General features: G+C 48.8%; 11 protein-coding genes across 11 annotated transcripts; 3 read left to right on the top strand and 8 right to left on the bottom strand.

The window, feature by feature from the left end:
* Nucleotides 1-50: 50 nt before the first annotated feature.
* COCVIDRAFT_37654 (hypothetical protein) lies at nt 51-1,070 on the top strand (the record flags this gene model as incomplete). Its single annotated transcript, XM_014701255.1, has 1 exon — nt 51-1,070. The coding sequence occupies one exon, from the start codon at nt 51-53 to the stop codon at nt 1,068-1,070; it is 1,020 nt and encodes a 339-aa protein (XP_014556741.1).
* A 77-nt stretch (nt 1,071-1,147) lies between these two features.
* On the bottom strand, nt 1,148-2,305 carry COCVIDRAFT_99056 (hypothetical protein; the record flags this gene model as incomplete). Its single annotated transcript, XM_014701254.1, has 1 exon — nt 1,148-2,305. The coding sequence occupies one exon, from the start codon at nt 2,303-2,305 to the stop codon at nt 1,148-1,150; it is 1,158 nt and encodes a 385-aa protein (XP_014556740.1).
* Nucleotides 2,306-2,716: 411 nt separating this feature from the next.
* Nucleotides 2,717-4,266, bottom strand: COCVIDRAFT_99012 (hypothetical protein; the record flags this gene model as incomplete). The annotated part of the gene is made up of 2 exons (XM_014701253.1): nt 2,717-4,141; nt 4,192-4,266. The coding sequence occupies 2 exons, from the start codon at nt 4,264-4,266 to the stop codon at nt 2,717-2,719; spliced, it is 1,500 nt and encodes a 499-aa protein (XP_014556739.1).
* Nucleotides 4,267-4,579: 313 nt separating this feature from the next.
* On the bottom strand, nt 4,580-5,980 carry COCVIDRAFT_98863 (hypothetical protein; the record flags this gene model as incomplete). Its single annotated transcript, XM_014701252.1, has 1 exon — nt 4,580-5,980. One exon carries the CDS (start codon nt 5,978-5,980, stop codon nt 4,580-4,582), a length of 1,401 nt encoding a protein of 466 aa, XP_014556738.1.
* Nucleotides 5,981-8,140: 2,160 nt separating this feature from the next.
* COCVIDRAFT_99028 (hypothetical protein) lies at nt 8,141-8,593 on the top strand (the record flags this gene model as incomplete). Its single annotated transcript, XM_014701251.1, has 1 exon — nt 8,141-8,593. The coding sequence occupies one exon, from the start codon at nt 8,141-8,143 to the stop codon at nt 8,591-8,593; it is 453 nt and encodes a 150-aa protein (XP_014556737.1).
* A 332-nt stretch (nt 8,594-8,925) lies between these two features.
* Nucleotides 8,926-9,090, bottom strand: COCVIDRAFT_99092 (hypothetical protein; the record flags this gene model as incomplete). Its single annotated transcript, XM_014701250.1, has 1 exon — nt 8,926-9,090. A coding segment is annotated over one exon (165 nt), but the record flags the coding sequence as incomplete, so codon positions are not given.
* A 1,071-nt stretch (nt 9,091-10,161) lies between these two features.
* COCVIDRAFT_99006 (hypothetical protein) lies at nt 10,162-10,668 on the bottom strand (the record flags this gene model as incomplete). Its single annotated transcript, XM_014701249.1, has 1 exon — nt 10,162-10,668. A coding segment is annotated over one exon (507 nt), but the record flags the coding sequence as incomplete, so codon positions are not given.
* A 1,106-nt stretch (nt 10,669-11,774) lies between these two features.
* On the bottom strand, nt 11,775-12,201 carry COCVIDRAFT_99024 (hypothetical protein; the record flags this gene model as incomplete). Its single annotated transcript, XM_014701248.1, has 2 exons — nt 11,775-11,855; nt 11,956-12,201. The coding sequence occupies 2 exons, from the start codon at nt 12,199-12,201 to the stop codon at nt 11,775-11,777; spliced, it is 327 nt and encodes a 108-aa protein (XP_014556734.1).
* A 3,276-nt stretch (nt 12,202-15,477) lies between these two features.
* Nucleotides 15,478-15,728, bottom strand: COCVIDRAFT_62287 (hypothetical protein; the record flags this gene model as incomplete). The annotated part of the gene is made up of 2 exons (XM_014701247.1): nt 15,478-15,645; nt 15,699-15,728. Coding segments are annotated over 2 exons (198 nt in total), but the record flags the coding sequence as incomplete, so codon positions are not given.
* A 915-nt stretch (nt 15,729-16,643) lies between these two features.
* COCVIDRAFT_15856 (hypothetical protein) lies at nt 16,644-17,323 on the top strand (the record flags this gene model as incomplete). Its single annotated transcript, XM_014701218.1, has 2 exons — nt 16,644-17,062; nt 17,272-17,323. 2 exons carry the CDS (start codon nt 16,644-16,646, stop codon nt 17,321-17,323), a joined length of 471 nt encoding a protein of 156 aa, XP_014556704.1.
* Nucleotides 17,324-18,608: 1,285 nt separating this feature from the next.
* On the bottom strand, nt 18,609-22,083 carry COCVIDRAFT_99086 (glycoside hydrolase family 31 protein; the record flags this gene model as incomplete). Its single annotated transcript, XM_014701246.1, has 3 exons — nt 18,609-20,157; nt 20,220-21,213; nt 21,267-22,083. The coding sequence occupies 3 exons, from the start codon at nt 22,081-22,083 to the stop codon at nt 18,609-18,611; spliced, it is 3,360 nt and encodes a 1,119-aa protein (XP_014556732.1).
* Between the last annotated feature and the right edge of the window lie 914 nt (nt 22,084-22,997).

The raw sequence follows: 22,997 nt of genomic DNA, 5'->3' as shown, positions 1-22,997 counted from the left end.
GACCACCACGCCCACCAGTGCTCCCTGACCCGTCTTCTGGTCGCGACACCATGGCCATGCGCTTCCCCCCGCTGCGCCACGCCCTGCGCCAGCCCCTCGCCAGCCCCCGCGCCACACAACGTCGCTGGGCACGTGTGCAGGATGTGCGCTTTCTCGTCACCCACGACACCCAGGAGCGGGTCCTGGCAAAGTACCGTGACAAGCTCGAGTCGAAGGCCCGTGAAAAGGGTCTCCGTGACCTCGATGAGCTGAAAGAGCAGTACAAGGACCGGATAGAGGAATTGAGGAAGCAGGCCATTGTGCCTGGTGCGACGGGACCTCTGACCCCTCCACCACAACACAAGCAGCAGCAGCAGCGACAAACACCAAATACCCCTCCACAATCAATGCCAGACAGCCCACAGCCATCGTCGCCCCCTCCCCCACCACCCCGCGCTGGAGCTGGCTCCCCTACCGCCCCGCCCCCAGGCGTCCAGACGCTCAATTCCTTCCTCGCCGTCGACAAAATCCAAGAAAACACGCGAGAGGAGATAGAAGCCCTCTGGCGCATGCGCCATGCAAACAACCCACAGGGCATCCACTTTGCCGTCCCAGCAAGCACCTTCTCCAACCTCCTCCGCAGCGCGAAGCAGCATCCCTCCTTCGTCCTCCCCATCCCCCGCGAGATACCTGCAGACCCTGACGCCGCCCCCGACGCCCAGGGCAAGACGCAGCAGGCCGTCGAGCTACACTACCTGCAGTTTGCCCACCCCCACGACCACACAACAACCCTCATGTTCACCACGCTCGCCGAGTTCAAGCTGCGCGGCGAGTTCGCCAGTCCCCACACCACCGTCACCTTCCACCAGGAGCTGGCCGACAGCCACAACCTTGTCCTCGGCCAGGGCCTGGTCGTCGAGAAGCGCGGCGTCAGTCTCGACGACGCCAGGTGGCTCATCATGTGCATGCAAAAGTTCTATGTCCAGACGGACGAGGGAAAGGGAAGGAGCGAGCTGCTCGACATGTTCACCAGAGGCGACAGTGCTTTCAAGGTCGAGCGTCTGATTGACGAGGCCGAAAAGGTATTGTAGTGTATTATATGTAAATGTACCATGTATAACATCATCGTCATCGTCATCGTCAAGCAACCCATTGTACATTTGGTCCATCATCCCCGCAGCGGCAGTACGTGCTGCACCAAACACGCCTGTCTGCACAGCGGGCATTCTGGCTTTTCCCTCGCCCAGTCGCCAATGCATGTCCAGCAAAAGACATGGCCACACGTAGTCACACTCGGATCCTTCATTTCCTCCAAGCACAGCGTGCACTTCCTGTTCCCTCCTCCAATCCACTCCATTGTCTCCTCGTCCCCAAGTTCGTACCGCGGCTTATCCGTCGGCGGCGTGTGCGTCCACTTTTGCACGTCCGACGCCGCAGCCGTGGGCACAGCCGGCGTAGCAGCATCGAACAGGAGCGCATTGTTGACGCTGTACGCATTCGGATCCAGCGACACTTCTGCGCCTCCACCCACAATCGCCGACGTGCCATGCGGATGACCGCTCCCACCCGCCGCCGCTGCTGCCGTAGACGACGCTGTAACCGTATTGTGCAAATGCAGATACGCCTGCACCGCCATCTGTAGCACCAGCAGCACACCCAGCACTTCGTACCCAGCCCGATTATCCCCCTCAGTCACCTGCCGTGTGAAAATATATCTGAGCCCCCACAACCGCTTCGACAGATGATAGTAGCTGCCCGAAAAGTAAAACGTCGCAAGCGACACTGCATACACCGGCGACGGCGATGTGATCGTATCCAGGTTCTGCAGTATGTAATTCTGCACCCGCATCCCCAGCGGCCTCCTTACTTGCAACTTCTCGCCTTTCTCTTGCGCAACCATCTGCGCCCGCGCCTGCTGTCGCGCATACCACCGCAAATTCGCCTCAAGCTTCGCACGTATTCTGCGCCTGAACGCCGGCAACGCCCTCCCTAGCACATATGGCCCTAGTATACACGCGACAATATATCCTGCTCTTCTCCCTAGCGCGGGTAAGCGGCCTGTTTCGCTTTCCACCTGCACAATATCGGTGTATTCTTCGCCCAACGTGCGGTTGCCAATTAGCGTCGTGAGACCGAGGTAGAGCAGCTCGCCGAGAACGCGTGTTTCAGAGAGATATGTGTGCGCGGTGCGCGCGCCGTAGAGTTTGCGGAGCAGGGAGGAGAGGTGCTCGAGGAGGACGCCGGAGAAGTAGGCGTCTTTTTGGTGCGACCGGATTATGTCGGGCGAGGCGGCGAAGGGGTAGGCGAAGGGGGGTGAGGGTGCCATGGTTGATTGTTGTATGTGATTGTGCGCGATGAGTGTATTAAAGGAACGACGATGGGCGCGTCGTTTGTCGTTGCAGAGCAGGAGGGTGCGTTTACATGGTGTGTTGTTGATGCATGGGGGCTCCGGGGCATGAGTGACATGCTACCTCGGCCTGTGCCTGACGGGTAAAGCTCGGGCCTCGCGTTTACCGCAGCCGTCATCTTGGCCTGTGATACCACGCCATCGCCCCAACTGTATACATGTGTAGTCAGTACGTCAATTCGTGTTATGCCTTTCAGAAACAACACAGCAAGAGTGCAGAATCTAGCATAATTCCGGATTAAGATAATCTCAGCTATCCAACATTTACCTCACCCTACATATCCAGACCAATATTGCTACCCAAGATACCTCCCCATGAATCCAATCCATCTATTTAAAAAACATGCCTTTCCTAGCCACAGGCTTCTTCTCCTCCCTCCGCCTGATTTTAGCATGATACTCAGCAACAACCTCCCTCGCACCCTGCAAATCCTCTTCTGCCAACCAATCCCGACTATCCTCATACCCCTCCCACTTAACCAAATAATACGTCTTATCCCCATCCTGATAATGCTCTTCAATCGCTTCGACCACGTATTCGTCTGCGGCTTCATCATTCTGGCCATCTGCCTTGCTGGGCTCGCCGTCCATGGTAGCATCCATAGTCATGTGTATAGTGTCGCTGTTAAGCCCGTCTTTGTGTACAGATGGAGATGAGCGTGTGGGGTTAGCGGAGGCTGGCGGCGCATATGCGGGAATCGAGGAGTCGGAGTCGGAGTCGGAGTCGGATCCAAACATGGGCGATCCTAGTGCGGGTAGATCGCTGGGTGGTATTGGTGCGGTATTCTCGATGACAACGGGACTCGAGTTTGCGTCTACGGCAGAAGAGCGGTCGGAGAAGAGGGCTGCCGAGAATGCTTCCGCAGGTATTTGTGGAGGTGACAGTGCTGATGTATCGTGATCCGAGTCTGGGTTTGAGAGTCTCAGTCTTTTGATACGATGCTGGTTTTCGTCTAGTCCGTGGCCTTGTTGCGCAATGGGTGTAGGTAAATCCTCTGCTTCATCGTCTTGGGTGTCGTAGGTGATGGGAATGGAAAGTCTCCTTGTAACAGGTGACAGTAGCAGAGCGCTATTGGCAAAAAATGCCGAGCGCATCAAACCTGGCGACGGTTGGGTTCGTGCGTCCGAATCTTGGTCCTCTTCATCATCGGTTTCTGGAATTACTGGAGATATATCCTGGGCTACTTGGTCCAGAAACACAGTAGAATCGCCAAGTTGCTCACCCAAATCATCGTGACGCATAGTCAGCCCTCTCCCTCTACCTCTCCCTCTGCCGCGTCTCCCTGGAAGTCTGCCTCTTGCCCGCATTGGTACATCTGAAGGTAACCCTAGTCCACTGAGCATCCGGCTTCCTACTCCAGTGGTCTTGGCCCCCCTTGCATTCTTTTCCAGCTGCCGACGCGCCAGCTCGTCAATTTCTGACTGTACTGCAAGAGCCTCAGCCTCAGCCTCGAGTCTAAACTGCTCATTTTCAAATCGTTCCAGTTCGGCGGAAGAGACGTAGTGTAATATGCAACTAAGGTCTACATATTCTGTGACTTTCTGTTCCTCACCGTCGCCAGTACGTGTGATTTGAACGACGTAGTAATTTCTTACTACCGCGCCCTCGGTCTGTCGGCGATCAAGGATTCGCGTTTGTGCGTGTGGTATCGGGCAGTCGTCGGATGGTTGTGCGGTAACTACAGCAGGTTCTTTACGGATACGCCATAACTGGTCATAAATCTCTGGACCCGGTTTGTATGATTCCCATTCCCACTATGAAAACAATGAGCGGCTTTCTAGGCGTCTGCACCAACATCACGTACCAGCTGTGTCTTTCCTCTACCGCGTCTTCTGCCACGTCCACGACCGCGACCACCGCGGGAGACTCTCAGCGCCATTGCGACTGTCGGATGGAATATGACAGCTTGTGTTGCGACGCGTCATTGTGTAAGAGACAAGAAGGGTCAAGGTAAAGGCACGTCTATCGTACCTGAATGCTGAGGTACTGAATTATGCAAGTAGCCTGGTTGACGTATCTGGTTTAGCGCCCGTTCAGCACCAGATCGATGCGACAATCCAATCAACATGGTTATTATACTACGATCCCGTTGTGATAACGTTCTTACAGGCAAATCGGAATGAAGAAGGGATATGGAGGGTGAGACAACCCCACGTAACGCCAAAAGTAAATGTCATTGGCAGCTGCTTCGATTATACTTTTGCCTTCCAGTCCCAGCCCACAAGAGATATCCTCGTAGCCACAAGCAAACTACCCCCAACGAAGAACGACATGGCTGCCCAAACGTTTGCATATGTATAGTCGCCGTTGTTCATCTGGATGAGTGCACCGGCTAGCGGCGGACCTGTCAGACTCGACATGCTCACAATGGTAAAAGCCATGCCCATTCGCACACCCGTTTTCTTCAGATCCATCTCGCGGCTCAGTTTTCCAATGACAGCAGGCCACAATGCCTGAATGACGGCACTTCCGCTGCCATATATAGCTGCAAAGACATACAATGTGCCAATCGACTTGATTCCGATCCATGCCAGCATCATGATGCCACAGAGAAAGGCAAAAGGAATCAGTACATTTAGTCCCCCAATCTTATCGGCATAGTACGTGGGTAGTATCCGAAAGAGAAATCCCATGGCAACCTGCACAAGGAGCAAATTGATACTTTGTTGATAGCTGACCCCCAGGACGTTGCGCGCGTAGCTCCCGATGTAGAAGAAGGAAAAGTACAAGCCCCAAAAACTGAAGAAAGCCGCGGTGCAATACAGAGTATAGGGCAACTCTCTGAAACTTGCCCAGTCAACCAGTGGACCACTTTTCCTCGGCGGAAGTCGCGTACGATATAGGGCAATCGTCGTAATGTTCACAACGAGCATGATGAAGCCGATGATGCGGATGGTCCATGCGAAGCCCATGCTAGGCAGGCATTGCTGCACAATGATTGGGAAGATAACACCACCAGTACAAGAGCCCAGTGCTGTGAATCCAAGTGCAAAGGCGCGGCGTTTGACAAAGTACGTGGAGACCAGAGCCATGGAAGGACAGAATTGTAAGCCGTTTGCGATGCCCAGGCAGACACCTTGGGAGAGGAAAATCTGCCATGCGCTCTTACACTGCGCCAAAGTGAAGATACCGAGCAACTGGAAACAACTTCCAGCGATATAGACAGGGCGAAAGAGACCAGCATCAGTGGCGCGACCAGTAAAAGTACCGAGGAAGAAGAGGAGAAAGACCTGTAGGGAACCAATCCATGATATTGTCGACGGCTCGATGCCAAGCGTCTTTTCGTAGTAGGTCTGGTATACGCCAAATGAAGTGAAGAAGCCGAAAGTCGTCAAGATAGTCAGATGGGTGCAGAACACTTGGATCCAGGCTTTAACACCACCATCGGGAGCCGGACCGGGGTCAAATGATACTGCAGATCGGCGTGACAGCACTCGTGTAAGAGCAGGCAAGTTAGGCTTTTCAGATGGCTGGTGTGCACTTGGAGGCTCAGCTTCTTCTTGGGGCAAAGCTTGTTCGATATCGGCATTGGCGTTGGCAGGATTCGCTGCCTCATTGCCCATTTCTGCGTCGTCGGTGCGTCGAGTCGTCATGGTTCTTGACCATTGGAGTTGACGTTCCAGGGCCAAAGATGAAGATGAGGGCGCAACTTTACGTCTAGAAGACTCACATCAATGGCGAAATCCGGGAATAACATTACTTAATAAATAAATGGATTCTCGCCGCTGCTTGTATTCAACCAAACGCCGACCCGACGTACATCTGGGCCAATAATCTCGTGTTGCTCAAAGAGGGTGGGGTCGGCGGTTTTTCCGGCAATCACAAGCGGCACGCGCATGACTTAATCATGGTCAATAGACTTATTACTAACCTACCGATATCTCTTTGTGCATTACTTACACCGCGTTTCTTCTCCGCTGTGTATATGTACCTTGTGTTAGATTCTGACATTATACGATATCTTGGCTGCCGTATCCTACACCGCTTATGAGCACCTTTACGGTCCTTTACGAGTCAGTAATCTTAAGGGTTCGCATCACTTCCGCTTTTGAACTTGCTCAATCTGGAACTCCGAGGACTCAATAGCGCCTTTCCCACAAACCCAAGGATAATGAGTCTGAGAAGTATACGATGCTACCGCTGTTGTGGAGCCTTCACCAAGCTCATGATCCACGAAGACTACATCGACTTTAGCTGATGAAGGTCGACATGAATGTCAATCGCGAGGATAGAATGGATCACCAAGACATCCAAGGTGCACTAGAATCTACCATCGCCATCTTACTTACTATCTATCCTTGACAGCAATATCATGAACTTGATTGGCGCATCGGGTTTCCGCAGGCATTCGCATCAAAACAAACTATCTAGCTATCACTCCTTCGATCAGCCTTTCTAATACGGCTTGGAGGCAATGCTTTGCCATCTTGAGATCGCATAACAGATCTGGTATCTGTGTCATCCAACCGATTCCTTATCGCAATGTGCTACCCCTCTTGAATCCTCCACCAGTCAGACATGACGTCGCACCTGCATATCACACCTCTATCATCCAGAATGACAATGAGAAACCATTACTGGGAAGCTGAGTTTTTCACATATAACTGTACTGTTGTTTTACAGTAATGTTTCTCTTAGCACTCAGTCTTCCCTTACATTGATCAAGGATTTTCCATAACAGATCTTTTGCAATGGGTAACAACACATCATCAGTTGGTTCGGATACGGCGTCACAAACAGATACTGGAAACCGCAATAACACGAATTGCACCGGGTGCAAGGACTGTAGGTGAAGCAAATGATTGTTATACTCCCAGACCGAAAGCTGATCCCACGTCTTGTACACATTAGGTCAGAACTGTACAGATTGTAGAGGCAAGTCACCTCCTAGTATTCATACATGCTTCATGTCACACATATTCACGGATAGATTCGTTTCATCGACTTCATCGTATTGAGTTCACATATCTCCTTGGATCGTCTGAAGCATATCGCTTGCGTGCCCAAACAGGTCTTTTGACAGCAAAACAGATTGCACCTCGTCTCGCAACTGCACTGACTGCGAAAATTGTACGGATTGTCGGAATTGTACAGGTTGTACTGACTGTACAGGGTGAGTTCAAACTACGCCGCAGGGCGAGAACTATGTGTCTCAGCAGTTTAGAACAGGAGGCTGACAGGTTCAGCTGCTCCAACTGTACTGGCTGTAGCGGACTGAAGAACGCGCATAACCAAACAGGTGTGCACGAATAACGGAAGCTGCATAGGCCTTGGAAATGAAGAAATGGTTTGCTTTGACCAGGATTGTTGTCATGTAACAAAGCCAGCATGTCGCATGTCAAAGGATAGAAACAGAGGTGAAGAAGACGATAGACGGCACATAATGAAAGCTTATCCTGCAAAATCTTTCCACTTACTCCAGGCAGCTTGTCGGATCGAATCATCTGTGATTTCCTCAAAACCAGTACTCCATTTTCTCATCTCTACCTTTCCTACAATGACTGTACAAAACCAATTTCATCCCTATGTATTGACGACCAACATTCTCAGATCCCATACCAACGTCATTTTCATCAGACATTGTGAGCCAATCACCACATGTCTCAATTCACAACGCCCACTCTATCCATACACATCGGCAGATCAATCCTCGTTTGTTTTCCCATATAAGCCCCAACTCTGAAGTCCTGGACACTCACTACACACTTCAAACAAGCAATCAAAATCATCTCACCATGCAATCCATCAAAAAAATGTTGCTAAAGCGCAACAGCGCTCAACCTACCCCAACACCCAAGAATACCACACACCTCCCCTGTCTCACCCACAACAAAAAATCAAAGAAACACATCTGTCAAGTCCCCAAACCCCTCCGCGTCAGTTTCCTCCTCCATAGCTTCAACGACCCTAATATCCCTATCATCATCCTCCGCCCGCCAACTCCCATGTGGGAAATGTACAATGTCGAAGAACGCCTGTTTGAGCGCTCAGGCGACAAGTTCATACTAAAGAAAAGCAAAGCGCGCGCGCATTTTAAGCAAGAGGGGAAAAAGATGCTGCCGGTGCCGGTGCCGAAACTTGAAGACTTGCTGATGGGCGGAGATGAGGGCGAAGATGAGGAAGTGGAAGTGAGGAGTGAGGGGTTGGGTGCGGAATGCGAGGCAGATTATCGCGCGTATATGGTTGGGATGGGTTTGGCTGGGTAGAAGGGAATGTTGAGGTAGGTGCGAGGATTTTGATTTTTCTCTGGTAGTATCTCTTTGTAAATGAAATAGATTTTGAGAATATTTTAACAATGTAAATGGGGTTTGAGTAATTATATTGTGCTGATTAATCATTGTACTTTCCCTCGCTCAGACGCTACTGAGTGTGAATGGGCTGATTGTGTTGATACTGTTTAAGTGCGATGTACATCTATTTTACACCTACCAGCCTTTTGTATACTATTCAACAACTCTGAGTGTTTGAAAATCATGCGCATGGTCGCTCATTGTCTTGAAGTAGCGATGCAAAGAGATAAGTCCATTTTTGCGCTTGTTCAGCCTTGCGTCGCCACATTGTGGCAGTGCCTTCGGCCTTCAATGCATAGCAGCAGCGGGAGAAAGTGATGGCATATGTATTTTTTTTGATAATATGAAATGCTCTGATCACCTAACATTCCATCAAAATCGACTGGGCTATGATTGTTTTCGTTCATTACGACTTACATCAGGTCGTCACCTTCTCCAAGGCCTTTCCTCACCACCAGATGCAGCCTTGATCATAACTTTGCGATCTTTTGCGATTCAAGTGACTGGATTCAACGAATATCTATTGATCTGGATCAAAATCACAAAGAAAGACTGACAAGGGCCACAACATCGAAAGTGAAGATGAAACCTTCGCTCAATTGGCCAAACGATGTACCAAGGAACGTGGCTTTTGGTTGAGATCATTCGCCCGGCGAATATTCAATCGAATTAACTCATTAAAGAGCAGTGGATTGCTAGGGGCTTATGCCTAGGGACCTGCCCACAAAACCCCTGAGATCTAGAATGCAGCCACATCTGGTGGCGCTTGCGCTAGTCCGCCTTCTTTGGAACGAACTCAGTACCTATTGTCTCGAACATGCGATGTACAATTAAACGTAGCAGCATATAATCCTCTTTTTGAGAAAACTGTACTTCTCGAGTAAACAGTTAGTTGGTTTAATCCACAAAGAGCTTGGTTTTATTAGAAATAGATGCGAGGTGGATGATATCTGGATAGGTTTGGCAGAATCGCGTAGCAAGAAGCAACTCCAAGCGAATTCCATCCTGTGCACTAGTAATGACCATCGGCCGCTCCGTCTGCTTGCGAGCCAGACTAACAGCATTTATTGTAAACGCCCAACGCACGGATGTTTAGGACCCCTCCTCATGTTATCTTGGTTGCATACTATCTTTGTTGACAGTTATAATTAGCCATCACGCCCATTCTTTCCTCCTCTCCAACCTCATGCTTTCGAGCATTTTTACAGTCTTTACATTCCGTTGATGATCCTAATCTAAATAAGCCACTAATTCTAATATTCAAAATGCCAATTTCACTCATTCGGTTAGTTGCAATCTGCACTACTTTTCGTCTCTCTTTTGGTGCCCCTGCACCTGTCGTCACTTCTCGAACCTCAATACCTTGTAGCGAGTCTCTACAATCTACCTCCTCCACACCAGCAAGCTTGGGCTACTCTTATAGCAATGCGACCAGTAGTACGCCCTCTGCATCACCGACCCCTTACCCATCCTTAGCTGTCTACTCAATTTCCACCGACACATCCACGTCTCTTCAGTTGTATGCACCAGTCAGCAGTCCAGCCCCAGTTGAGAGTCCGACACCAATTGAGACACCCACGCCAATTGACTCCCCAACACCAATGGAGACTCCGACACCGATCGAGACTCCGACGCCTATTGAGACTCCTACTCCCATCGAGAATCCAATTCCAATTGAAACTCCCACGCCCATCGAGACGCCGACACCGATCGAGACGCCGACACCGATCGAGACTCCTACTCCCATCGAGACTCTGATTCCAATTGAAACTCCCACGCCCATCGAGACACCCACGCCAATTGAGACACCCACGCCAATTGAGACACCCACGCCAATTGAGACACCCACGCCAATTGAAACTCCAACGCCAATTGAAACTCCAACGCCCATCGAGACACCCACGCCTCCGCCCGTTCTCTGCAATGTCGTGAGCCCCAGAATACTCACCGTAATACCCCAACGCAATATTCGCATGGCGAGCGGCGCCCCATTTGATCCCAATCTCTGCCGAAATTTCTGCCGCAGCCTGGGTACCTGCGCCAGCTACGGGGTCACCGGGCCATTCTGTGAACTACACGCTCTCCCTGTTGCGCGCATTGTATGGACTGGCAATATGGATGAGCCGCGTACAAACGCTGTGTATACATTCTCCGATCTAGCGTGTGCGTAAGGGTTAGACGTTTCCTACTCGTATCTGCATGACAAGGCTGCGAGAATCTAGTGCCAGCTCACACATCATTTTTGTAGAAGGCTGCTGTCCATTTCCTTTACATACCATGATATAATATCGTGTTCTTCGGATCTCCCATCGTCATCATTGCATTGCTTCTTCAAATGCAACGCCTGGTACAGAACTGTATTTGTTCTCGTAATTACCTTGAGCTAGAGATGTATATCTAGTTTGACTCATTTACATAGTAACTATATTACTTTTCATCTTCTAAGCGTGTCATCTAAGTGCTCTTTGGAGAAGGTATACTATTAGAGCTAAAGGCTGGGCTTAGTTCCATAACTCTCACAATCACTCCATTAAGAATGCGACAAAAATATGTTTCCTCTTCGAACATTATTCAATATAAGCTAGAGAGACTCTGTTACTTATCATATGCAGGAGAGCGTTATAGTTAATGCTGAGATTATGTTATAGAAGTTTTCAATATGGAGGCATTTCAAACATACCAGCTGAATATGGTCAGCCCTTTATTTATTCACTAAAGCTAGGGCCTATGGATCTGCGACAGGAAGAAGGGATGGTATCAGTACTTGAGTTAAGTCTACCGAACTGCACTTTCGATTTTGGTTTATTGCTCCCACGACGACGATTGTAATTGTCATTTTCCATGGTGCTATTTTCTCTGTGATCATCATTCTAGGACACTTTTCAGTGTTGTGATGTCTGTACTTCACTGCGAATAGGCGAAAGAGTCAACGTTCTAGAAATCCACTTTACTTCGCTATAGCTAGGATTCACTGATAGTAGTGAGACAAGGACTCAGCTTTGTTGAAAAGCTTAAAGAAAAAAGAAAAGCCGCTTGTATCTTCTCTGCTATTGAAATCCTCCCATAGAGCCCAACGTCTGAAGTGTCTGTGTCGAGTTTATGAGCAGACGACCCTCCAGGACTGGAAATCCACGTCAGCTGAGCATACTGTGCCGCTATTACCAACCGCTCCTCCGACCTAGATGCCACAGTTGCCTGATTAGTATTGTACTACCGCTGGATGTATTATCATCTTGGGATAAAAATCCCCAAAAAGTAGAGAGAAGGTAACTACATACTTGTGTGCCACAGTTTCGGTCTCCATACATATAACCAACACAATTGCGGCCATTGGTAAGAGTAAGAGATATAGGCTTTTTCTGATCGGCTGGAACATTGGTCAACTGGCAAGAAGTGCTGCCAGTTCCATCCACTCGATAAGAGTTGCCTCCGCATTGGGATTTCCAGTTTACCCATACGGTCCACGCAGAGGCATGCGGGAGGACAGCAGTTACAAGAACAAAGGTGGCGGCGGTAAAACGCATTTTGAAAAGATCAAGAGATTGAGCGAAGATACTTTATAAGCGTAAGATGTATGGTGATGGGAGTAGAGCGGGTTTTAGATTGAAGTGGCAGTGATGAAAATACTTGGAGAAACGGATGCCTTTATATACTTGTTTCTCCGTTGCTTTCTTCTATGTTGGCTCATAAGACGGAACCAGGTCATCTGCCTTCATTGACTACGGAAGGGGAGTGTTGTGCACCCAGTGCATGGTGGAAGATCAAAGTGAAAGTGGCCATTCTCCTCATGTGGCATCATACACCGACATGCGCCTTCTCCACAGTAAGCAGCTGAATTCTATACACGATGTATGCCACCCTATTCTGCCTAGGCAGGTAGCATCATTTGGCCCCATAAATTCCCACAATAAGGATAAACGATCCAACGATGCCCATCTTTACAACTGTCAAGTGTATTATCTATCAAAGAGCTCTAACAGTATAGTTCTCTTCGAGCTAGGAACGCATTCTATTTGGCATAGAGGACATTTAAAAGCCTGCTGTTATAGGTTAGACAAGAGACAATTGCAAACAAAGTGTAGTGATGTTCTATTCTTAAACATCTCAAAGGAGTAAATGTTAAAGGCTTGGATGTAGTGATACGAGGCAGGACGATGGTCCTGGGCGGTCTTGGAAGGAGTGTAGATTAATAAAGATGTCTTACTTTTACGGGGTTGTCAAGGTTCAGATTGCGGGGTGCGGAGAAATGCTATTGTGACTAAGCAGTGTTGCCTAGGAGAACAGGGGTTTTCACGATAGTATCGGATGTCAGAACCGAGCCAAGTCGGCCACTTCACCCATGCCAAGCCAGCCACTCCAGCCCTACCCGCTTACTGATAGTAAGCAGTATGCACCCAGGCTATAAAGTCTGGGATCAGTTTATGATTACTAATTAGTATTGCCCAAGAGTCATGGGAATCTAAGGACAGCGTATATGCTCGCAATTGGGTAGCAGCTGGGTACGTAAGTGGAGGTACTAGTTTGCTGCGCGCACGAGGCTCTTCCTAATCAACTGTATCGACATGTGGAATGACGACAGCCGCTGCACCCGCATCCAGTATTTGACTGATGTGTCCAGGCTACTTGGAGGGCGTACGTATAATCGGTGAGACTCCGACGTAAGTGCGTGCAAGTATGAGCTGCGCGATGGTGTGGGCCCGGAGATGAGTGTTCCATATTGATGAACATGCAGTCTATTGTTGCCAATTTGCATACCATTGGGATATCCTTGCTCCTTACCAGCTCCAAGGACATTGCGGTGCACACATCGCCTTTGAGAACCCAATTGCAAAACGGATTCGACGAAGTGAGGGCTTCTTCTTATGTGATCATGGTTATTGTGTGGAAGTGAACTACGAAAGATGGTGGGTGTGAATGGGTGAATCTAGTCACACACTGAAGGAGCATCTGATTTCATGATAATTAGCTATTCAGTCAATTCGCTTCCGGTTTCGCTTTAGCAAAATGTCTCCATCAGGGAGCTTCCGAGGTACGGCAAGTATGCAGAGCATCCCGAATCATTCGTCAGACGTTCGCTGAAGCGAGGGCCGCTGAAACCAGTGTTCGGCCGTGCGATCATTTGCGAGCAGTCTAAACACTGCCCCCTCTGTTGTCCGTTCTGGCGCAAACAGCGAAACCGGATTGCACTCAAATACATTTTATTGGAATGTGAGTGATGGCTCGAGCTTGCACTTATGCATCCATTGAATTTGGCAATCTGCCATGGATTGTTATATTATCTTGTCTATGCATATCACGTAATCCGGGGGCTCTTTTTGCATCACTAGAAAAATGCAAGAGCATTGGGAGGGCTTGCAACTCCGCCTGGTACCTATGTTGAAAGTAAGTCAACCCGAATCTAGATAAGCCAGAGAGACCATACGACTTACGGTCAAAGGCTCACCCGAAATGAACAATGTATCTTCCCAACTCGTCACAGATAGTGCTCAAGTCCTCCAAGTCAAGCAGTTGTCCAATAGGCATTCACCAGCCTACTAGCAATTTCTCATGCAGATGCCATTGCTGCGCCATGCAGGGCCATTTTTCAAAAGATCTCGTACCGCCCGCAACTGCAGCGACCCTGGTATTTTCAAAGGGATTCCAGGAGCTCTTTCGAAGGCCTCAAACCGGTATTTTCGGGCTTCTCTCTCTATTGCACCTCATGAAGCTCCTTTCTCCGCTGGGGTGATATGACCTCATATTGATGTATGTATCCGCTGCGCACGAACAATATGTCACCTTCTCGACAGTCGGAAATACTCAGTCCTTGAGCTTTTGCAGCTGACATAAGTGAATCAAAGTGATACCATACTTTGAGAAGGTGTCAATATCTGTGTTGCCTTGCTCTTTCCCCCATCTCTACCAATCAATCAATACTCTTCTTTCTGAAATTACTTTTTTTGACATATATAACTCATGTCAGCCACGCAGAGTAGCACAATTGACGGTGTCCGAGTATACTCTGTAAACCTTTACTATTGGAGATTTTGAACTATTCCACAATATGGCCTATGAAGTAAAAATGTAGAATATTATGAGTAGCTGAGCCTATAATGGAGCACCTTCTCCAACCTTCTCGTTCTGATAACCGTAGTGTCTAGTTCCATCCCATTGTGAGTTAATATGCGTATTAAAGTGCAACTGTAGGATAAATGTAAGATCATGTGTAAAGTTTGGAACCTTCGAAACTGTATGTTGCCCACCTCTTCGTCATGCGCGGTTTACATTGGTGCAGTCCACTAACCTAGTTTTAGATGTCAAGAAAGGCGCTGATGGCAGATGAGTGGAGGTATAGATAGCTCTCCGGATGTATTGGTTTAGAAAAGCTTCAAGTCAAGCACGTAATAGTCATAGGCCCTAGCTTGAGTTCGCCTTATTTCAACCAGAAAACAGGCCGATACTAGTTGTACCAAGAGACTCAGCAAGGGTATCTCTGGTAGTGTAGTACAATGGCAGGCTTCTCAATATTTGGGAATATTCACACAGTATGGGAAAGACATAGCCAACCATAATGAACAGGCAAAAGCAGAGGTAAAGGTTTGGAATCAATCCAGAGGTCGGTTTCAATGCCACCCCAACATTTGGAATGGTAACAAGTGTGATGAAGCAAGGGGATTCGAATTACAAGCTAGGTACACTGTGATGATTTCCAATTTGCTCCAGCGATTCAATGGCGTCAGTTAGTACACTCTCGTCTCTCAGACCCTTGAGCATACAGATATACCTGCCGATTAGATCCTTGCAGCTCCAGTAACACAAGCACAAACCGCACTTGCGCTAGCTTGTACCTGCAGCGCCGTCGCAATTCCACAATTGCCTACTACGCACCCAAGCGCACCGTTTTGAATAGCAGCAGAATTAGTGCATCGGCACGAATAATCAGTTCCGCCACAACCAACGGATGACGCGGCGGATTGAATGCACGGAACCTATAAGAGATGTCAGTTCTGAAAGCTAGAGGGAGACGGAATTGGGGACTGACGCCGCAAGTTGGGATAGCGGAGGCGACAGGGTCACAGCGGGTTTGGGCGGAGATGGAAGTTGCTAGGACGAGGAGGATAGAGAGAGTAGACTGGTAGTGCATGTTGGCTGATGTTGGTTGCTTTTGGCTGCGAGGTGAGAATTGTAGTTGATTTTTGAAAGGCGATTTATCGATGAATTTATATTTCGTTTCGGAGTAGTAGCTCTCTACTCAATTCCAACTTGCACATGCTTCTTGCCATTGAACTCCGGCCTCAAGTATGACTATTGTTATAATCTGTACCACTTTCCCTGATTTGTGACGAGAAGATGCGGGGAAACACCGGAGACGTCAACTAGATAGGGAAGGCAGTAGTCACAAATATTTGAAGTTGTGGTCACATGTACCAGCTGTGGTTCGTGGAGTTGTTAATCCCTGCTGCTGCCCCTTGCATGGCGACGGGACGAATTTGCGGGGAAGCTTGTCTTACAATAATGTCAGTAGGATCAGCATTCACATGCAGGTATACTCCGAGATATTATACCTGGGTAAAATCCGAGGCATTGAACTTGTATCAGTGCTAACTATCAGACATGTGAACAGAGAGGGGTAGTCTAAAGACATGTGACTTGTTATTACGAGCAAGGAGTGCATTGTACTGAAACATTCCTTGAGATAGAGCCTATAGCAGTAGTCGCTTAACGCTGACAGTCTAGCTATCGCAGCGGCTGCCTCCCGACATCCCATCCTCGCACACTTTGTCTACTACAATCCTCCCACACCATCTCCCACCATCCTAGGCTCAAATTGTCTTTTCCCACTGACCTGAATGTGTTCGCGTCGGTCCACTCTTTCTCCTGTGCCAAGGTTACAAATCCATGGCCCCAGTCACCATAGCACCCCAGCCCAGCGCCTATGGACGTCTGACCGAGATGTGGAAACTGGCCATGCAATGTCCACTCGCTGATGCCTCCGTCTTCAATGTACGAGCAAGTGAACACAAGCACCCCCAGCACGCTATACCAGCTGAAGACCTCTAGCACCGCACGCGCTTACTCAAGCACTCGTACTGGCATCCATTTGATGCTGAAAAAGTGCTCCAGGCTGCGCGACCCCAGCGCATCGACCTCAAATCCGGCACAATTGCAAAGAGGGTCACACACGTCTACGCTGGCCGCGTGCGTATGGAAGGAAATGAGATGCCGCTTTCCGTTCTTACGGCGCGAAATCTGGAGCAGGCCCTGGCCCTGGCCCGTCGGCTTGAGTGACCCGGGATGCGACGGGGCGAGCGCAGCAAGCAAAGGGCCTACGAAGTCACTGGCCAAAGCCATGTCGCATTGGTGTAGCCCCACACATAAGATGTCAGGGCTTCCAATCTTCTGGCCGTAAGTGGCTACGGTGGTCCTGTCGTCGAGTGTCGGCTTCACAACCACGACTTGATCGTGGCCCCAGCCCATCACGTCGCCCACGAGCACCGATGCATCTTGTTCCGCTTCGAGCTCGAGGTCGAAGTCTGCCGTCACAAAGTTGGCGTTGCCGGCATGGTCAAAGTCAGTCTTCCCTAGATTCACCCACTTACTGCCCTACTCCTTAGGTCCGGCGCACGCCAGCAAGATGCTCTGCCTCAAGGCGCTGGCACCTCTTAATGGCTTGGCAAAGCGGTAGGGCGCCTTAGGAAGAGGCAGCGTCGTTTGCACCAAGCTGTTGCTCAGTAGTTCAACCAGCACTTGATTCTGAGACTGCGAGACGGCGACCATCTCTCTCGGCAATAAAGCGAGTCAGATTCAGCATAAAATCCGCGGGGACGCTGCTGAGGATGGTTGAGCGTCTGCTCCATAAAACATGCATGGCCCAGGAATGAGTTGTTGCAAAGGTGGCACAGGCACCGTTGGGCAGCCCGCCGGGACATAGATCCGATGTATATTCCGTCTTCATCATCTCGATAACCCCGCTCCCATCGGTCATTGCTATGTAGGTGAATCCGATGATGCCAGTCCTCTCGCCAGATCGCATCCAATGCAGGACTTCTCTGTTCGGCGCGGTTTTCCGATCGATAAGCTTGTTGTGGATGGTGAATGTCGACTGGGTCTTGTCCGCAAACTTGATTTTGGCTGGCGTCCAAAAGTTGATGCAGTAGCTCTCACTGGCGCTACCGTCGAGATCTTAGATCTGGATAAACCCGCCAGATAGCAACCCATCAATTGATATCTGCATTGGGAATTGATCTTTCACCCACGAAGTCAACAGCCTTTATGGTATTGCCGAAGCCGGAATCGCCTAGGGATTGAGTCCATCGGGCGCCGTAGTTGGAATGGTCGTTTAGGTCCTTACGAACCGTGCATTGGCTTTCTGTGGTGTTGTCGTGCAAAGCTATCCACAACGCGGGCAGGATTGCGCTTGTCATATCTACCCCATCCGCTATTCTTCCAGTTCTGGGGTTCGATAGCGGTCATTGGCTGGGGTCGTCGTGAAGCTTATCATGTTCGTGCCTCCTCATCCCTTCCAAATTTACATATTGATGTCCGGAAACTGGAAACTTCTATTTTCCGCCCCATCCTTTTCTTGTTTTTCATTTGAAAGACTCCGCTATGTGCCTGCATGCAGCGGTTCCACAGTGCGAAACGGTACATTGCGGCCTCGCTGTTTGCGAGCCTTACCCAACCGTATCTCAGGCTAAGTATGACCTCAATTCGTTTTATAACCTTTTTGGGGTATACTATATCAGATTATCTTTCTCAGAAAAGAATGGCAGGTCACACCCCAACCTGCCGGAATCAGGTATTAAAATGACGAAACATACAAAGAGATCTAGGCATTGCAATCTGGTCCAAGTTGGATGGTTTTTACCTCGATTCGATTGAGTTTGGGTTTGAAGAGATTTGAATCTGATTTTCATGTTTTCAGACTTGCGATCGAAATACCAATCCTCTTCTAGGCTGGACAGCTAACGTCTATCGTCACGTCCGCAGTAGCAGAGACGGGAACCCATGCCACAGTTGCACGCAGCGCTTTATCCATTTCCCAGCGGACCTCAACATTTCCCTCGATATTTACTTTGACTTCGTCCAGGTTCATTTCCACTGCAGGCCACCTTGAGGCATGCCATACCACAATGCGATACTCTCGGCCAATGTCCCGCTCGACCAGGTCATCTCCATACTTCGAGAACGGTGTTGAAACTCTTATTCGCCGTATGTCTCTCATTTGGTCGCTACCAAATTCACTCAGGGTTGTTTGATCGAATTTTACGTGCCGGAATATGCTATTCGCCTCATGGTCTCCATATGCGTTGGCCAGTTTCGTCACGACCTCTCCCTTAGCTTCATTTGGTAGTGCAGAGAGGTAGACATTACACGGGGCGCTCTCTCGTGATACCCCATCGTCGAGATACATGTCGTAGCTGTTATCCTTGCCGGGGTAAATATTGATCGTCAGTGGATTTGGCGGAGCATCTTTGTCGTCCCGAGTGCGATCCGGTACCCAGTTACCCGCTGCCATTTGCGGTATAATGCCACCCTCGCGGATGTACATTGGTGTAGCATAAGGTAGCTGTTTCTCATCTGGAGAGATGTGACAGTCGAAATCGACATACGTACCACCACGGACCCAGGGAGCCAAAGGTTCAGCAAGAATACCATTCAGATATAGTTGTGTTCCTGGGCGTAGGTTCACAGGATACCAGTAATCCGGAGCAGGTAGATATAATTTTCGTATCGTTCGCTGACATTCCTTACAAAGAGCTGGAGCGACAAGAAGATCATTGCGGACCAGATACTGACTCCGCGTATACCACTGGTTTGCATCATAGAGTGATGAGTCCAATGGATCGGTAATGATCATGGCTCGCGCAATCGGCAAACCGTTGATCATGTGTTCAAACATGGCATCATACAGTAGCTGAAGCAGACTGTACCTCAGCTGAATTACGTAGCGGCAAATTGGCAAGACAGAGTAATATGTATTGCGGTCTTTTTCAGGGACAAACCTCCAGTCAGGCGAATTCTGCAGTTCAGCGTAGGCATAAGGTTCTTGGAAACGTTTCTTGCCCCCCTTGCCACTGTAATGGTTTCGAAACCACGGTAGCAAGCTGTATGCGCAGTACCATCGAATTAGAAGTTCAGGGTCGGCCCAAGACTCGCCATCGTGTAGGGGTTCGAAACCACCGACATCCGCTCCGGCGATAGTCATACCAGCGAGTCCGAGTGCAAGCACCTGTGTCACAGAAATATCCAAAAATTCCCAGGTAGAAGCGTTGTCGCCGGTCCAGAGTCCCGCAAAGCGTTGAGCACCGGCAAAGCTGCCACGGCCGATGATGAAATTGCGTTTACCCCTACGACTCTCAAGCTCCTGCAAACCATGGAATGTAGCTTTATGGAGATTGTAGCTGTATAGAGACCAAATCTCAATGGCCTTTTTCTTTTCAGCAGCCTTAGGGTCTCCACTCCAGCCGTCCGAATCCAGAAGTAGACGAAATGGCCAACTTCCAAGGCTATCAGCCATCGTGCCCAAATAATGCATAGATAGTTTGAGAGGTTCACTTACGATTTCATGTCGCCAAATGCTTCAGCCATGCACGGCGATGTCATGTCTTGCCAAACAAACTCAAGGCCTGTCTGGAAAAGGTACGTGTATTGCCTGCCCCACCACTCCCTGACTTCTTGATTGTTCAAGTTAGGATAGTAGCCCGGAGCTCCCCTACCATCTCCATAATCGACGCCCCCTCTGAATGGGACTGGGGGATCCTGATTGAAAAGATTCTCAAATTGGTAATCACCTCTGGTCTCGTACTTTGGTAGGTCATCAAAGTTGTTGGGGTTCTTAAAGTATCTGTTTCCGGCCCCAAAGTTGAGAGATATCTGCTTGTCATAGGAGCTCGCCGACGGATCGACATCACGGCGATCCATGACAAAGTATTTATTCTTTAAGCCCTCATCAAGAACTGAGTAGGGATTTTTAGGGTCAGAAAGGAGACTAATGACAGGTGTGATATTTGTACTGCATTTGACTCCCTGCTTCCGGAGCCGACTGAACATTTCCTCGGGCTGTGGAAAATGACCTTCGTCTGTGTTGATACTGAAGGTTCGGTATAGGCGCTGAATGTCGACGTCGATGTGCATTCCGTCCAGTGGGATTTGGTACTTCCTATACTGGTTGACTGTATTCTCTACCTTTTTTCGCGTGTCATAGCCATAACATCCTTGATGATTTCCCAGAACGAAGCGCGGATTCAGCTGGGGCCTGCCAATGAGCGACGTGTACAGGCGAATCACTTGTGCAACATCGTCACCAGCGATGAAAATGCTTTGGAAGCTATTGAATCTAGTTGCGATACGGAGCTGCGTAGTATCAACGCGGCCAAGGTCTAGCTTGACATCGGAATAGTTGTCCACAAATGTGGCTAACTGAGATTGTGTACCAGGGTGTGCATTCATTTCGATCCAGTATGGCTCAGAATGATACAAAGGCTCACTATCTGAATACGGCCCATCCTTGCGATCTTTTCCATAGACGTTGAAGTATCGCATGTTGTCAAAATCTCAAAGAAACTGTTAGGCCACCGAGCAACGTACTGACGGTGGCAAGACTCACTAAAGTAGTTCATGCAGACGTTGTCTTTGAACAGCCTGCGCCCGCCTTGCTCACCGAAGCCCGCATATCTTGCGCTCAGCGGCTTTTCAACTGCCAGAACAGTTGCATTATCTAGCCATTGTAGTGGATCATTTTTGGTTCGCCAGATGACAGCAACTTGTGAGTCTGGAGGTGTGTTGATTGTCAACTTTTTCATATGCTCAGGCTTGGCATTTGAAATTGATGACAAGGTTGGTAGCTGCGTCAGAACACTGGTGGTTCTGATTGCTCTGACTGCGGTGATGTTGATTGGTTTCCGCTCAATCCACAGCTGGACAATAACCTTGCGAGACGGGTCGTCTACTGATTCAGAGCCGAGGACTGATTGTAAAACGTAGTATTCATCGTTCGGCTGTACGAGTTCGACATGCCAGGACAAGCCCTCGGCAAGGTCTAAAATCTCAATAGTCTTTGTAAGTGTATCCTGGACGATGGTTCTCGTGTTATAGTCGGAAAAGTCCGAGGGCGTTGTATTTGTGCTATGAAACCTGATACGCCAGACTTGTGGACGCATGAATTGGATCAGCAGGAAACCCAACTGGTCATTGAAACGAAAGATTCTTCCATGGCTCGAGACTGGAAGCGGTGTGCCATTGACTTGCTGATCTACCTCTTCGCATGAAATTGAATGAGGCCGTTTTGTATTTCCACTAGCAATTTCTTTAAAGAACCACTCTGCTGGTTTGAAGATGTACGGGTCTTGGGTCTTCCAATATTCCGCGGGCGTATCAGCATTGTCTGAAGTCGGCGGAGACACCTCGAGTGCCTCGAGCCCCATTTCGTCGAATTCGAAGACAAGTGTAAAAAGGAACTAAGAGTGGAAGGTAGGCAACAAAACTCACGTGTTTCGTCTAAGTTATTGACAGATGATAAAAAAAAGTCAATTTCTCATCTGAGGTTGATTAGTGCAGAAAGGGGAAGCATTGACCCTGCATAAAATGTTGCAGGCTAAGCAAGGCTAGAGCTGGAGCTAAATCACTAGTACGCGGAGCAAAGCGGTCTGGGCTTCTCGACAACGCATCTTTTGTGATTCTGCATAGTCAAACGATGGTTCGTGCATAACAGCGAAAGGCTATATAGACGACGATGAAGCTTGCTAACCGAGCTGCAGGTTTACATGTAGCTGTTCTAGCTTGTGCAAGAGAAGTATATTATGTTTAGTATTAGATTTAAGGAGTAAAGATGAAGTAGAGATAAATAATAGTTCATTGCTCGAGCTAACCCGTAGGCAAGCGAGGAAGAGGGGGGAAGGTTGAACGACCACGTCGTAAGCAGGGGTCGGCATTAGTACGGTCGGCTAGCGCTGGAGAGAGAATACATGCGGATGTATGCGGAAGCACGCGCATCTATATAATTATATATTATATTAGCTAACACATTCTACTCTATATCTTAATATTAAGATCATATAAGTAGTTTATATATCCAAAGATAGAGAAAAGAAAATCTACCACTTAGGAGGTAAAGTATATAAATCTTATATCATCTATATATTATAGTTATTATAGCTTAGAATAAATTTCATAAATCTTTAGATTATGGTAAACATTACTAATAGTAACCTACCTCACGGACTCGTGCAACACACTGTAACGGCTCAGCACCCGTTCCTACATACATCCGAACAGGATCCGAACTAGGGTACGATTCGGCCTAGTGGGAAAAACGACTATATAAACCTAACCTCTATAA

Source organism: Bipolaris victoriae (genome assembly GCF_000527765.1).
Source record: "Bipolaris victoriae FI3 unplaced genomic scaffold scaffold_41, whole genome shotgun sequence".
In the NCBI taxonomy this organism is placed as follows: domain Eukaryota; kingdom Fungi; phylum Ascomycota; class Dothideomycetes; order Pleosporales; family Pleosporaceae; genus Bipolaris; species Bipolaris victoriae.
This window is presented reverse-complemented; position numbering and strand designations above follow the sequence as displayed.